This window comes from Oryzias latipes, chromosome 9 (genome assembly GCF_002234675.1).
Source record: "Oryzias latipes chromosome 9, ASM223467v1".
NCBI lineage: Eukaryota > Metazoa > Chordata > Actinopteri > Beloniformes > Adrianichthyidae > Oryzias > Oryzias latipes.
In genome coordinates, this window is record NC_019867.2 from 5,645,879 (window position 1) to 5,663,373 (window position 17,495).

Below are 17,495 nucleotides of genomic sequence, written 5' to 3' on the forward strand. Positions count from 1 at the left end.
TATATATATGCTTTACGGGTGCTGGCGAAAAATGGGCAAACCTGTACGGGGCATGCAGGGGTCCGCACAAAATGTTAAAATATTAGACCCTTCGATGAGTCCGTTGGGCGAGAACGTTCATGCACATTTTTTTTTCTACGACCATGCTGTGGGCGATACGTTGTAGCCAACACTTAATTCTTTAACACTGGAGCTTTAGCTTCAGAATTTACATTCTTTTGACTAAAGTTACAAGTCCCATTAGCTGTCACGCACCTAGGTGTGTAAAATTTGCTCTTCGCTTTTGACCCATCCCCTGGGGGAGCGGTGAGCTGCAGATACAGCCGCACTCGGGAACCATTTGGTGGTTTAACCCCCGAATCCAACCTCTTAATGCTGAGTGTCAAGCAGGGAGCCATTGGGTCCCATTTTTAGAGTCTTTGGTATGACTCGGCCTGGATTTGAACTCCCGACCTTCCAGTCACCGGCCTACTGTTACTCTTTAACCGTTGAAACAATGGACGTAATTCCAGTGGATTTTGAAGTGGAGAAAAGCGGTCTTGTAGTGATATGCAGCACTTTACAGTAGTGAAGTGTTAATGTAATCAGCGTAAATCAGACAATTACAACACGGAGAAAAACAACTTGGCGCCTTAATGCATTCTGACCCATAACAGGACAAAGCCGATATGCAAAGCTGCTTTTGTCGGAATCGGCTGATTCACAGTGATTGCGTAAAGGTTTGACGATTGACAATTTTTCAAAAAGTGTGTTAAATAGATGTGGCTGATGTTAAATGGTTAAACAACACGTGAACGTAAAGTAGGAGAGACACAGGCACGTCATACGTATTTTTCAATTTTTCCAACCCCTCCCAAATCCAGTGAAGGCACACAGTAGTGCTACTTAAGTGATAAGTGTGCACTCCTTTCATGCATGAAAGGAGTGCACAGTGCACAGTGCTCCTTTCAATCAGAGTGTAGTTTGTGTGGACATCCTATGGGTATCCCACTGGCACTTGTATATTAACTGCACACCGCATACAGCTTTTGAGCACTATCGGTAAGGAGCCACGTACTAATGACTAAGAGTCCGCCTTAAAATTACTGTACGCTGATAAGTGTCTGTAACTTACATTATCTTTACAAATACTTCATCATACATTTACCACACACATGACAATCACGTGTTCCAGTTTCATGATGTCCCTTGAGGTGGCCAAAAAAGCTAAAAGGGAACTGCAAGACACACCTGCGCTCCCTTTAAGATGCAGCTGTCCCTGTCTACGACCCTCCACAAACCTGGACAACCCAAAAACCTGCAGCACCCGTATGGGTGCATGTGACTAAGGCATGCTGCCCTAATATTTCCCCTATGTTCCAGTCATCCCAGCCACCATCACCTCATTGTAGCCCTTTTGTTTTTGTTGGTTTGAATTTCGAGTGGTAAGTTTCAGGTATGGTATTCAACAATGGAGTGAAAAGAATAAAAAAAAAAACATTAGAAAAGGTTTGTATAAGATAAAATGGCCAATAAATGTGAGCAATGGGGGTGGACATCACTGAGAAGAGCAATGTAGTTCTAAAACCATACCTGCTGATACCCAAACAGGCATCAATATTAGCAAGTCTCAATGTTGGCCTCATGCAGCTCACATGGATCCAGAGATTAGGTTTCAAGATGTCTCAAATGTAGATCATTGGTTGCTGTTTGCAGCTTGCAGATGGATTCAAAAATACTATTAAACTTTGTGGATGAAATAATCTAAATCAAAGAAAACTGTGTTTGGCTGTTTTTGTTCATATATAGTCATCACACTCTCATCTAAAACATGTCAGATGTACTAAAACTATCAAAATTATATCTTTTTAATTGTAAGCCGCTGTTATGTTTGACTTGTGTAAATGACAACAGATATGTTGAAAGAAATTATTTTCCGTCAGAGATTTTTTTTCCCTATTTGACTTCTGTCATTTGAATTTATTTGTACTAAACTATAAGGTTTCAGATACTTATTGAGTTAAAAGCAATGTGAAACTGTTATACAAATTTCCTGAGGCACATTCACAAAAGTCTGTTCTGTCTCAACAAACTCAAAGTTTGTTGAGACAATGACATGCTGTTTTTAAAGCCATTCAATACCCATCATATTTACCTTGAGACCAACTCTTTTTTTCCCCCTTTGTTTTAAAAGTCTCATAACTTTTCTGAACTGACCCTTTTGGAGTGATTCCCGTCATCATTCTCTTACACTTTTCAGGGTAGCTTATCCCATACGAGTCCGGCAGTGAAATGGCGCACGCTAAAACAGAAGCGAAGGGCACAAATTTACTGTGAGAACAGCGTTCGGTGTACATGTAACTTTACAAGTCATTAGATAGCAAAGCCAGCACTGGATTTGGTGGATTGTTGGGCTGTATGAGCTCTAAAGACAACAAAAAACACATTTTGCATTTTATTTGGTACTCATTGTCCTAAAGCATAATGTTGGTTTGGGTTTTGATAAATTCCATGAAGTTGTAGTTGTACTTCTAGCTTTTGACTTCGAGTATATACAGTGGTGCAAAAAAGTATTTAGTCAGACACCAATTGTGCAAGTTCTCCTACTTAAAACGATGAGAAAGGCCTGTAATTTTCATCATCGATAGACCTCAACTATGAGAGACATAATGAAATCAAAATCCATAAAATCACATTGTCTGATATCTAAAGAATTTCTTTGTAAATTATGGTGGAAAATAAATAATATGGTCAATAACAAAAGTTCAACTCAATACTTTGTTATATAGTCTTTTTTTGGCAATGACAACAGTCAAATGTTTTCTGTAAGTCCTCACAAGGTTTTCATAAACTCTTGCTGGTATTTTGGCCCAGTCCACCATGTAGATCTCCACTAGAGCAGTTTGGGGGTGTGGCTGGGCAACACAGACTTTCAACTACCTCCAAAGATTTTCTATGGGGTTGAGATCTGGAGACTGGCTAGGTCACTCCAGGACCTTGAAATGCTTCTTACGAAGCCACTCCTTCGTTACCAATCCTCGTTTCATCTTCAATGCCCTTGCTGATGGAAGGAGGTTTTCACCCAAAATCTGATGATACATGGCTGCATTCATCTTTCTTTTACATAGATTAGTCGTCCTGGATCCTTTGCTGAATAACGGCCCCAAAGCATGATGTTTTCACGCCCATGCTGTACAGTAGGGATGGTGTTCTTTGAGTGCAACTCAGCATTCTTTCTCCTCCAAACATACGTAGTTCTAACCAAAAAGTTTTATTTTGGTTTCATCTGACCATGGGACATTCTCCCAATCCTCTTCTGGATCACCCAAATGCTTTTTAGCAAACTTTAGACGGGCCCACGCGTGTACTAGCAGGGGGACACGTCTGCAGGATTTCAGTCCCTGGCAGTGTAGTGTCTAACTGGTTATAGCCTTTATTACTTTGGTCCCAGCTCTCTGCAGGTCCCCTCGTGTGGTTCTGGGATGTTTGCTCACCGTTCTTGTGATCATTTAGATTCAGTCTTCCCAGGCTGGTGCAGGTCAACAATCTTGTTTCTGGTGTCCTTAGTCTACGTTCACACTGCAGGCTGAAACAACCCAATTCCAATATTTTTGCCCTTATGCGACCTGTATCTGATCTTTTCATGACAGTCTGAACGACACAGATCCGAGCTTTTCAAATGCGACCTCTGTCTAAACGGCCAGGCCACATGTATCCGACCCGTACGTCATTGATACGCTACAAACGTCATCATTCTGCGTTGTAGGCGGGAACGAAAACATAAACAACAACCATGGCGGACAAAAATAAACAACAACCTGGGACAAAATGCTGCTGAGACCGAGTGACACTGAGTGTTTTGAAAACATTTCCAGCGAAATGGCCGAGCGTGTTGAACCTTTCCTGCAATTACTTTTTTTCCTTTCCGACTGTGGTCAGAGGCGTGGGGGAGATCCGCTTTCTCCAGGGCCGAAAGCGGATCCTCCTCCGGGGTTCACTTCCCCGTTCGGACCCTCAGATTCTCCAGGGCGGGTAATTAAAGAGTCCATAGCATTTATTCTGGGGGAAGCCTTCTTTTATTGCTGTTCTCCTTCCTTCGTAACACACAACACGAATACGCGCAGCCGACACACTTCTGCGCCCCCCCCCACACACACACACTCCCTCCGGCGCTGCACGCGCTCTCTCCTCTCTCTTACACACACGCGCGCGCCCCCAGCACATACACATCTCCATTCCACAACAGTGGGTACAGACGATCCTGGCTCCAATGCCTTCTTAAAATGAGAAGATTGTAATTGTGTTGGCTCCTTTGTGAAAATAAATTTAATAATGCACAAAGAGCTCCACTGTTGAAACACTGTTGTTGACATCCATTGTTAACGTTAGCTACTTCCACAAACCACAAGTGACGTCATTCACTGTTGAGTACTCTTCTGTGCACGCGGGTCACTTCTGGGGTCATTTCACGGTCACACAGGAGATCACAAAAGTTCTGAATAATTGGAAATGTGACTGGCCTTGCAAAAAAATCATATTTTTTCAAAAAAAATCTGAATTGAGCATTAAGCCCTGCAGTGTAAACGTAACCTTAGACATCTCGTTGGTCTTGGCCATAGTGGAGTTTGGAGTGTGACTGTTTGAGGTTTTGGACATGTATCTTTTATATAGTTAACCAGTATAATGAGGATGAAAGTTACAAGCCTCTCTAGTCTTTTTAAGTGAGAGAACTCGCACAACTGGTGGCTGACTGAATACTATTTCACCCTCTGTATGATTATCAAACAAAGTTTTACATATATCATAATGATCAGCAAAACGCACCCCTTGTGGTTAGATCTGAGATTTATTAGAACTGTTTGAAGGCTAAAATAATTGATTTGAATTACTTTTGATTTTTTTCTCTCTCTTTAGTTTATTTTAGCTTTTTTTAAAATGAAAATATCAAGATACATTTATGTTCAAAAACTTAGAACAGCTGAGCTTTACTCTGCTTTATTTTGGAAATAAAATTATTACAGACAATGTGTCATTGTTTTTTTTGTTACTGAAGTCATACTGCTGCTGTATAAGCCCCATACCAACTAAACCCACCGCAGAGAACTGCATGGCCATACAAACTGCTGTCAGAGCAGTTTTGGTTTGGGAGGCCTCTCACTCAGCGCAACCCACCACCCTTAGCTCATAATCATAATGTTTCCTCCTCCGTGTTTGGCAGTTGATGCCCATCACACATTTCGGGTTCCATTTTGGGAAAAATGAATACCTTTCTTTTGTTTTGTTTTTTCATTTTAAACAGGATATACTTTTCTATTTACATCATTTGATTGGCTTGAATTTCATAGTGTTAAAAAAAAAAAGAAAATATAGGCTGAACTTTTGACTAGTAATGTATGTTATAAAATAAATGGATATACATGGGAACCTAATGGAATAGGTGGCAATGTTCCACAAGCACAGCTGGAAAGTCAGTATAGAAAAAAAAGGGAAACTAATTATTGAGCATAAATCTATGTGCACAAACGATTCAAATCTGTCAGAAATATACTTTTTTTCTTGAAAAGATAAAACCTCATGAGGCAGTCATGTAATGCATCGATAACATATGCTCCAAGATATTGTGTCCTGATTGGAAATTGTTGCTCCCATACAGTGAAATATGGTGACATTGCTGCTAGCACCTACCTTTTAAACCAATAGCTGAGAGTATCAATTCAAGAAATGTCAGACAGTGTCTAAAAATTGCTTTGGTAAAAGTGAAAAATGCATTAGCCAACACTCTTTCCCTGATTTTCATGGAATTTATTACTATTGTTATGGAGGTTCAAGTAAATTTACATACCTACCCAGATTATTATTTTAGTCTCAGTGGTTATTTAATTCATGCAGGGTACATTTACAAATCAGACAAGTCTCTCACTTTATGACATTGTTGTTCACCTGAACTGGAGTTTATTTTTGTGTTCATACTTTGTCTCATCTGGAAATATTTAGTGTTTTTCATGCTTTTTGCAAGCTTCAAGAAAAGAGAACAATCAAACAAACCAGAAAACATTCGCTCAAAATGCAGCACTTCCATTAGATTGATATTATGCAGCATGATCTAAGAGCCATGACATCATGTTTTGACAAGCTCCCTCTCAGGCCGATAGGTGGCAGAAGCTGCCAGTGAGATTTGAAGAGACATGGCAGACATTCCACCATTTCCAGGCAAAGATGAAACTTCCTAGACAATCTCTCAAGTGCCACTTTGTCTGATAGCTTTTCACTCCAGTGAGAGGTGTTAGTAGATCGACTGGGGGAGGACACAGGGACGGGTGGGAGATGGGAGGTAAATGTCACAGAGAGCTCTGCTAGATGTTTAAACATTTTCGAGCCTCACACTTCGTCACTTCTTGGCAATTACAATACTATGAGCAACATTAACAAGATGACAATTCACAAGACTACAAAGAAAGTAAGATCACCAGACGGAGGAAGAGAATTCGAACCAGATATGGTAGATCCTCTTGGAACAAATGAACATGCTTGCGTATGCAAAGTGATAGGACACTTTGCTTCATGCATGTTTAATGAGGCAAAGTTTAGTCAGCATGCACAACTCGCATTTAGAGACTGATAAGGACAAAAGCATGCTACCACGGTCGACTTCCTAAATACGCTCAAAAAGGACAAACCAGAATGTATTTTAAAACTGGAAAACTGCTTTTGAAGTCCTTTAAAAGATACAATTACATTTTCATGCTTTGTAAACCCAAGCTACTTTAGCTGGCACTAAAATCAAAAGCCTGTCAGTGACTTGTCTTTAACAGCAATATGACAAGCTTTAGGTGAAACAAGCAGGTAAAAGGGCTGCTTCAAACTCATGGTTTGAATAAAAAAAAGATCCAACAAAATCTCTTCTGTCACCTTATCTAACATCAGTATTTAGCACCTCATTATTAACTGTTTTGCTAAGTTGTTGAGCTCAAAGGCTTTTATTTTATCTTTTTCTCCCAGGCCGTGCCAGACTTTTATCTGTGTGCATCCCTTTCAGGCCAGGAGAGCCGCTCCGTTTTGTTTTGTGTCTGTGTGCTGATAATGGCTTCAGTCCACTGTGTGTCTGCTCTGCACTGGTTTTGGTGTGTGTTCCATGTCTGTGACAGACAGAACTGTGATTCCAGAGACGCTCGGTATGCTGGCGCACTGCTTGATGTATCAGTGCACCAAGTGGTTCCATGTGTTTCCACCTGGGACTGTGTGATCAATGCCACTAGCGCCTCCGAATAACAGTCAAAGGGGAAAAAATAATGACAAAATACATGGTGGTGAAAAAGCGTAAAGTTAAGCTATGCACTGATAGACACGTTGGTCAAACTTGAAACAAATTAAATTAGTTTTAGGTCATGGAATTTTAATGACATTTGTCTTTCAATCAATTTGTAAAATCCTGCAAAATTCATTATTATCATCCACCTTAAAGTGATTTGATTGAAATGGGGGCAGGGGTCGTCACTATGAAATGCTGGAGTTTTTTGCATGGATGTGTAAAGTGTTTTCCATTTGTTTTCTTTAGGTGATACAATTGCTTGATGTGTTCAGCAAGGATGTAATGGCTCCAGATAAAGGTCGAAAAATGGATGTAGTTCTAAGCGTAACAGTATTGTTGAAAAGCACAGATATACCGTAAATAAGATAATGTTGGTAAAATGGTCTAAAATCGGTTGGGAAGTAAATAATCAGTTTCTCTTCCTGTTATGTCTCCACTGTCTTACCCTGTTAATGTACACGTGATGTAAACAAAAAGATGTACAATCACAAGCTTGCTTCTGCCAAGTTAGGTCAATCACATGCGAGGGGTGTCTTTTGTGCGCACTAAACATAAAATAACCCATTTTTAACAGCACTTTAACCAATACCTGAATAAATTATGACATGTTTTAACCAAAACAGTCTAAAAGACCCAGTAAGGCTCCAATGGGGAAGTTCCAGACATGTTTCATTAAACACCAGCGTTATGGCTTTCTGTTTTACTGTGTGTAAGTCAAGTTCGTTCTTCATATTCACGACATAATCTCTACAAAGCCAAGTGGTTGATGGTTTCCATTATTTTGATGTTTGCTTCCTAGCTTGGAGCTAATCCCAGTTTTTCCACTGCACCTTCAGGTCAGGGGATAGGTCCCAACCGTCAGTAGTAGACATAAAACACAATCCCACCAATGTTTCTTTCAGTGAAGACGCAGGGTCCATGGATGTAATAGCCTTCCTAGTAAGGCGTGACTCCAATAGGGAGGAGGCCTTGTGGCAGACTCCGGATATGTGAGAGAGATTGAATCTCCTGACTATCTTAGGAACGCCTTTGTTTCCTCTTGGAAAAGCTGGAAGAAGGAAGTCGGAGCTGAGCATCCTTACTGAGTCTGTTGTATCACAACCTTAACGATAATTAAGTAGCAGATAACAAAGAAATGGATGGAGAAATATTTTAGAACCAAAGAAATACCCAAACACTGCAAACAGCGACATGAATTTAATATATTTAAAAAAATCTGTTATGTTTTTCTTTACATGTACTCTCACCTGGTAGTGAGTAGCGGTCTAAGCCTGTAGCAGCATAACTGTATGAAAGACTCACCATCACCTAGGATCAACTTTATCTACGGTAAAGCTTTACCAAAGGGGACAGTTTTAGGTCTAGTCTTAAACTTATATGTGGTGTCTGCCTTCCATCTTGCAGCAGGAAGTGGGCTTAACTGACAGAGGAGTGGCTAAAGGCTCTCCTTCATGTTAACATAACAAAGCATTAAATCCTGTTCAAGTATGCAGTTATTTTTATTTATTTTCTTTATGTCTACTGCAGGTAATTAGTTTGAATAATGTGAAACCAGTTTTGTCAAAAACACGTTTAACCCTTTGACAACGGAACTGTTGCTGGCAACACGCTCTTTAAACTACTGTAACTTCTCAACCATTTACACAATCAACATAGTTCCAACAGATTCTGATTGCCGTTATTGGCACAAAAACCACTTTTCTCAGAATTTGCTGTTTTATTTTGATTGCATAAACACTTAACTGCTGTAAAGTGTTGCACAAAGCTGCTTTTCTCAGCTTTAGAACCAGTTGGAATTACGTTAATTGCGTAGACGGTTGAAGAGTTATGGCAATTGAAAGAAAGTCAAAAATAGAGCTAAAGATCCAGTGTTAAAAGGGTTAAAGGTCAACCAAGATTTCTTAGATAAATTTCAAAAAAGAAAATATTGATTGGTAAAATAATATTACAATATTGTATAAAGGAGCAATTTCACAGTTTTTGTTTTAGGATGCCTTTTTGGTTACCCATTTAACATGAGCATATCTGTCTGCAGGAGCTGACAACATTAAGAAATACTGGTGTCGATACTACCAGGGGTCACAGGGTGTAATCTTTGTACTGGATAGCGCATCGTCGAACGAGGACCTCGAGGTGGCACGTAATGAACTCCATTCAGCTCTTCAACACCCACAGCTCTGCACACTACCTTTCCTCATCCTTGCCAATCACCAAGACAACCGTGCAGCAAGAACACCAAATCAGGTAACCTGCCCTGTTTGCACAGCTGCTATTACTTTCTCACTCAGACCTACTAGTTTTTTTTGCCCCCTGCACGTTAACACTATTTCCTCATTTTTAACCCTTTAACGCAAGAGCTTTAGCTCTGATTGGGTCACAGAGAAAAGCGAGCCGATATGAAAAGCAGCTGTTCTGCGTCCAAATCAGCTGATAAAAGTTTATCGGTCAAAGACTTACAGTATGTCAAAGAGTTTGTGTTATTTAGGTGACATAGTCTGTGTTAAAGGGTTAAACAAGTTATTGGTCTAAATCAGATAAAATAAGTATTTATTTATTTTATTTACACATTTTTCTGCTTGGGTAAAATGTTTTATTTATTTAATTTAAAAAATGTTTTTTTGTTTTTTAGTGTTTTGGAATGAAAGTTTTTCAGTTGTACGTTCTCCTCAAAAGCCTGTTTGACTTGCTTAAGAACAATCTGATTACAGATCCATGAAGGTATTTGAACCTGAGTAAAGAGTCATCATCAAAGCCATAAAGAAATGGCTTTGATTATGGCTTAAAAGTTTTGTTTTTGGGGTAGTTGGAGGTCAAATCTCATAGATTGCAAAAAAAACAGCATCTACTCTTGCCGACAGGCCTTGAATAAAACGCTGTAGGCAAGTCCATTGTGCCTCTACTAATTGAGAAAGATAACGTTCAGCTGGTGAAGAAATAATGCAGGCCCACTGCTGTGTATTCCAGAGGCCTCAGAGGTCAGCAGCAGGAGTCACTTCTCTTGTGAAGATTGCACCTTACATGGACCAACAATGTGCAAGCATTTTTTTCAGTCCTTTGAATACCACCAGGTATCCTAGTATTCAATCTTACTACCCAGTTATTATACATAAATAAAAACTCTTGTGCTTCTGGTTTAGTTTTCTTTTACTAGGTAATTTTTCATGCTCATTTGAACAATTGGAGCAAAATTTGAGACTTTAGTGTTGGGATCCTTTGATTTCTTATACTGAAGGTAACTGTTTCTTCAGTAAACATAGTAAAGCTACAGTTTTAAACACATTGTCAATAGTAAAAAGCATGTAATTGTAAAGCTTTTTTCTACTTTGCTACCAAAACGCTTTACAGCCACAGTTGCATACACACACACATTTACACACTGATGGCGGCTCCACTGCCTTACATGGCACCAAACTATAAACACCAGGAGCAATGTGGGGTTCTCTGTCTTGCCCAAGGATGCTTTGACACATGGGCGGGCAAGGCTGGATCTAAACCCGCTATTGTCTGATCAGGGGTCAACTGCTCTACTTCTGTACCAAGGCCCCCTGTGTTTTATTTTTTGCACACATATGCTGTGTATTTTTGGGGTAAATTCTGGGATGCATTCACATCCGAGCAGTTTGGATGAGATCTGAGTGTGTTTGCTTGGTTATTCCCATTGTTTGGGCACATGCAAAAGTTTGACTGAACTAGACCAAAGAAGCAAACCCCAACATAATAGGTGTAGGTACAGACAAAATCGGCGGTTACGTCAAGTTTTCTTTTTCGTCAAGGAGAAGTGCTCACTATCACAGATTTAGACAGATTTGTGAACAATATTTCAGAGCACTGGTTATTTTGTGTATGTGGAAAATGTTTCACATCTTTGAGTTCATACCATAAAAAATGGGAGCAATAACAAAAGTGTTGCGTTTATATTTTTGGTCAGTGTACATACTTCTTTGAAGTGCTTGCGTTCTGAAAGCAATAAAAGGTAAATTAATGTTTCTACATTTGCTAAAACCGAAGCGTCTTCAATAGTACCAAAAATTCTGTGAAAATTATTTTTAGCAAAATTACCCAACTGCAAGAATTGTAACTCTGACAAAAAGCCCCTGAAATTTACTGCATAGAATATTTCCAGGATAGAGTCATGCCAATGTCGCAGTTTTGTTGCTTTTATACTAAAACCTGTCAGTAGTTGTTGCAAAATGCACTTTTTCACATTTTTGCTATGTTTTTCTGTCTGACCTCCCAACATTGTAACACTTTGATTCAGAAGGAGTTTTTTTCTTGCTGTAGGATGTTATGACTAGCACTGCCTGCAACGTGAACTCCTGTTTCAAAACCTGGAACCTCACTTTCCACCACGCACCTTAACACCCACATGCAAGCATATACACACACTTATACATCATTTGCAGGCCTATTTCATGTTTCTGATACTATGATGGATGCCTGGAGAGCAGATCATCTGCGTTTCACAGCCTGAGACCACCAGTGTAGTTACTCTGCAAACTGCGATGGGAAATGAGAGCGAAAAAGTTTATACCAAATTCTGCTGGGACTTAAATGGAATGAGGTAAACCTTTTCTTTACTGGAATAATTTTAAATTAGTTTAAGTTATTACTATTAACATGATACTTTTCCGCGCAAGCCACCATCAAACCCCAAGTTTGATTGTTCAACTCGAAGCCTTTCACTTTTAACCCAGTTGTAGTTGTCTGTATGTTGGCCCATATGATTTAGTCATTTAGTGGAGACTGTGAGCTTCCCACACGATTTATAATCTGGGGTTTTCTGCGTCATGTTGGATTACATCATTATCTAGAGAAGTCGGCTTCTTTTTTGAACAAATTCAAATCCCCGTTCAACCTTATGGAACCCATTAATAAAATGAATAGTTACAAGTCAAGAAGCTCATTTCTGTTCTGTTGCATGACATCAGATTTACAAGATTTCTGCTAATGTTATTTATTCTGTGTTTACAAAGCTGCACTTTTCTTTAAAATAAAAAAGAACACTTTATTTGACATCAAATTAGGGCTGCACGATATGAGGAAAACTCGCGATATGCGATATTTAAGATTAATATTGCGATAACGGTATAATTTGCGGTATACCAACAAATAACAAAATAAACAAAACATCATTCCCATTTCATTGCAACAGTTTAAAAATTATACTCCAAATGACCCTCGTTGACATAGGAAACAAACATGTAATATAATAGGCCTCCATCCGATTGGTCAACAAGGTGAAGACGTCCATCCGATTGGTCAAATGCATAAAGGGATTTATTTGATTCGTTAAATGCTTCAAGCTGCCTTAAGGTTGTATTAACACATTTAAGGTTTACGATTTATTGCGATTTTCACTGTCTTTTGCGATATGCATATTGCAGAGCTGGAAATTGCGATAACGATAAATTTGCGGTATATTGTGCAGGCCTACATCAAATCATTAGAAATATTTCATTTTTGTAGTGAAGTTTAGAGAATAATTCTTATGATCCAGCAGTGTGATTTATTCCTGTAGATTGCCACAAAAATGTAGATAGTTGCGCATCAGTCGGTACTTTTCATCTTTCTTCCTGTTGAACTGCACTGTAAAGTTTTATTGTTTCACTTTAACCCAATAGACGTTGTTGTCATCATGAATGTTTCTGTGTATGTGTGAAAATGTTATCTGACTCATGTTTTGTCACCAAAGGCACATAATGTTCTGCACACATGATTAATCAAAAATATATTTTAAAAAAAACATCAACCAGCTGTGACTGGACTGACTGACTGTTTGGATATCTATCTATCTATCTATCTATCTATCTATCTATCTATCTATCTATCTATCTATCTATCTATCTATCTATCTATCTATCCATCCATCCATCCATCCATCCATCCATCCATCCATCCATCCATCCATCCATCCATCCATCCATCCATCCATCCATCCATCTATCCATCTATCCATCTATCTATCTATCTATCTATCTATCTATCTATCTATCTATCTATCTATCTATCTATCTATCTATCTATCTATCTATCTATCCATCCATCCATCCATCCATCCATCCATCCATCCATCCATCCATCCATCCATCCATCCATCCATCCATCCATCCATCCATCCATCCATCCATCCATCCATCCATCCATCCATCCATCCATCCATCCATCCATCCATCCATCCATCCATCCATCCATCCATCCATCCATCCATCCATCCATCCATCCATCCATCCATCCATCCATCCATCCATCCATCCATCCATCCATCCATCCATCCATCTATCTATCTATCTATCTATCTATCTATCTATCTATCTATCTATCTATCTATCTATCTATCTATCTATCTATCTATCTATCTATCTATCTATCTATCTATCTATCTATCTATCTATCTATCTATCTATCTATCTATCTATCTATCTATCTATCTATCTATCTATCTATCTATCTATCTATCTATCTATCTATCTATCTATCTATCTATCTATCTATCTATCTATCTATCTATCTATCTATCTATCCATCCATCCATCCATCCATCCATCCATCCATCCATCCATCTATCCATCTATCTATCTATCCATCCTTTAAACCATTCATCCATCCCTCCCTCCCTCCCTCCCTCCCTCCTATACAGTGCATAGTATATACAGTATCATCATCTTCATTCAAAGAAAGTGTACAAGTGAATGCATCAGAATGGAGCAGCGCAGGGAGCTTGTAGCCTACTTAGTTTATTTCTATGTCAAAAATGTGCTCTTTTTCAAACTATATTTCCTCATCTGTTCATGTTTTACAACAACTTGAATGCAAAAAATAGTCAGAAATGCACATTTAAGCTAAACGTTCTTAATATACGTCTTCCATCACCAGAACAAATGCCACAAGAAGATGATAAAAAACACCCACAACACATTATTCATTGGAGTGGGTCTTTGAGAGTGGTAGATATGTCACAATAACATCACACGTCTGGCTTCCTACTGCAGCAGCTCTGCAGACTTCCATTGACAGCTGCTGTTTAGCAAATTTTTGCCTTCATGTGAAGTTTTGACAAGCACCACCCATGAAACGAGCATGACTTAAGTGTGTCTGATTACACTGACAGCTCTTCTGGCAGGACCACAATGCATAAATGACGTATCCTCAGTGACCCTCCCGTCACAGCAGCCAGTCTGTTTTGACAGAACAAGGTAGCTTATTTCCCACTACACAGATGCTTCTGCTCATGCTCTTTTTGGGGGCACTCCTACTTCATGGTGTTATGTGTGCCACTGAAGGTGTTTCTGGTACTGTTAGAGGGAGGGTGGCGGTGGCGTAACGATGCCCTTTTAATGGGGTCCTCTGTGCAGCAGCAAGTGTTTTCCGGTTGCAGGGGCAGGTCTCATGGAGGTTTGAGGAAGCATGGGACTAAATTCCTTGTTGACATCAATCATGTGTTGTGGGGGGGGGGCAAGGAAGCTGGGGTGGTGGGGGTATGGGTGGGAGGTGGAGGGGAGGTCACCCTGTTGATACAACACCTCAACAGAGCAAGTCTGTCAGTGTGGCAAGTCCTAATGGACTGCATTCATGTGGGGCACTTGCTCTGAAAAATGCTATCTGTGTTGTAGACGGAGGTAAAGGTCCGTTTGGTTCGTTTTTTTTGGCTTTGTGTTATTGGAGGAAATAAAAATGTGACGGGATCTTCCATGCACGATAAATGGGTAAAAATTATGCCTAATGATAGACTTAAAGGTTAAAGTAAAAGACAATGTGTGTACCCAGCTGTTCTTATTTAAAGCAAAAGTGACAACTATACTTCAAACGAAGGAAGGAAAGAGTTTCTGAAACATTGGGGTCCAAGTTCCACAGATTATTAGATCAACAAACTTTACTTCCAGCCACGCCTTCCACCACCTTTCTTTTTATACTTTAATCTCTCACTTGAGCAGACAATCTCTAGCTCTTCAACTCCATTAAGTCCTCTCCTTTTTCGTTCTTTGTGCGAGAAAACAGTGTCTGGTACTAATTTCTATCACATCTGCCTTCACTGTTCCAAAGATCAATATGAGGTTGCATAATCTTGAGGACAAAGTTGCGTTGCACAACTCTAACGCTGAACACCAGTGAAAGAGTGAAATCAACACAGCAGACTGGATACAGTGACGGGGATTTAGCTTATCACAAACAAACATATACAAATTTATCATTCTTCTTTTCTTGACTTGAGGTGAACGGAAAGGCAGACACGATTACATTCCAACCTAATGCTGATACATGGATGCTTTCATTCATGAAAGAGTTTGCCCAAAGTTTTTTTTCTTTTTAGATGATCTGAAAAAAATACTCAATTTTGCTTAGTAATATGTTGTTTTTAGGTTCTGTTGATCTTAACGGGTCTGAGTTAAACATAATACCAGCCACCTTTTTCTTAAAATATTTAAGGTCATGATAAAAAAAACTACCTTCCCATGCTTTACCCCTTAACTAGTGATATGTACCCAGCCCCGGTATTGAACGGTGTATGAAATACTGTGACACAAATGTTGAAATGTTGGCAGATAGTGGGGAAAATGGCACATCTGATGAGTGGTGAAGTGAAATGATTGCATCTGCACTGCAGAGATGACGTTACTGTTGGATTAAACCCCTTTTGTTCAACACTTTACTTTTCCTTACAATGATATATTTTATAACCTATAACGGTCCATTTTTTTGTTTTTTCCTTACTCATCATCCATCCATCAGTTTTCTTAATCAACTATATCCCTTTCAGGTTAACAAAGTTGTTGGAGCCTGTCCCGGCTACTGACAGGCGAAGGCGGCGCACGCCTCGGACAGGTCGCCAATCCGTTGCAGGGTTTTACTCATCAGCATTTTCTAGTATCATTCTTTCATAAATCCAGTAGAGGGAGTTCAGAAAGAACAATCTTCTTTGGGTATAAATGGATAAAAAGGACCTCCCCTAAAGACACAAATAAAAAATGAAAGTGACCAAACTAAGGGTACTTTCCGACCAGCAGAGTCTGCTGGACACAGTCTGAAAGAGTGATTAGTGCTGGAAATTCACATCTTTATTCTGACCAAAGCACCAGGAAACATGTAGATATTCAAACAACTAAAAAAAATAGCTTTGAAATCTGCCAAACAAGTACACTGTTAGAGCAGACAAACTCTTTCACAACAAAACACTTTAGGAATCCATTATTTTTGTTTTTTTTTAACATTTTCTAAATGTAAGGAATCTTCCCTCAAGGGAAAACATTTTCCCACACAGAAAGACATACTTTATCAGTGACATCTCATGTTTGGACCCTTAATCCAGCGAGTTTGTCACATTTGTATCCTCTCTAACATATCAAGCATCTCAGGTGTCTGATTCTACATATTTGAATATATTTGTAAGTTTCACATTTTTTTGGTAGTATTTTTTAAACTGTGCTGCTCCAGCTTTCTGGAGCAGCACAACTGCTTAAACCGCTACCGCTTAAAGTCAGAAATCATCTCCAACTTCACAAACATTATTAAATATTTCACTGATCAATGACACAGTGTCACACTTCAGGAATTTCAGCTATGTCTGCTGTTTTTGCGCACTTTTAACCTGACTGAATGTTTCATGAATGTAATATTTTCTTTCTTTTATTGTTTCCTTCTGTCTTTTGCTGCTTCATTCTTCTGTCTTTTCTCCTCCACACTCATTGGTTCCTCCCTTTCCATCTCCTCCAACATTTCATAAATTCTAGCTCTGTAGTGGGACTTGGTGACATGTCTGCAGGTCTCTCTTGAGTGTCTGCTCTAGCAGTGTACTTGTTTGGCAGATTTCTCTTAGCACATCTTTGAATGACACTCAGTGACTGGTAGCAAATAGAGGGTTGCTTCTGAGCAGAGATCTTTTTAGAGGTGATATTTAATCCTTTTTCAACCCATGTGGAAAATAAATGTAAAACTGCTGGGAATAGTCCAATAAGAGTTGGACGTTGGTTGATTTATTTGGTTTATTTTAAGTGATTTCTGCAATAAAAACAAAGAAAAAAAGAGAAATACTTTGCCATATCAGTTCTATTTAAGAAGATACATATAAAACAGTTATTGAATTATACTGCTGGACACTTCAATTCTGGTTTCAAAATAGATTTTAGAATGTGTTTCCTTTAGCTTGCTGCTTGTTTGTTTCCCGCTCAGTTTGCTTCAACCAAATACAATACAACCCTTGCTAGAACCCAAT

At 39.2% G+C, this 17,495-nt stretch overlaps 1 protein-coding gene across 3 annotated transcripts in view; it reads left to right on the forward strand.

Annotated features, from left to right (window-relative positions):
• arl15 (ADP ribosylation factor like GTPase 15) overlaps positions 1 to 17,495 on the forward strand; it is a 103,006-nt gene that overhangs the window by 44,710 nt on the left and 40,801 nt on the right. For 2 of the 3 annotated variants that reach the window (XM_004072151.4, XM_011478867.3), the window contains exon 4: positions 9,324 to 9,532. In XM_004072151.4, the coding sequence (XP_004072199.1) occupies positions 9,324 to 9,532 (209 nt within the window). Of the gene's footprint in view, positions 1 to 9,323; positions 9,533 to 10,252; positions 10,418 to 17,495 lie in introns of those variants that run through there. The other variant, XM_020705733.2, reaches the window with a different exon arrangement.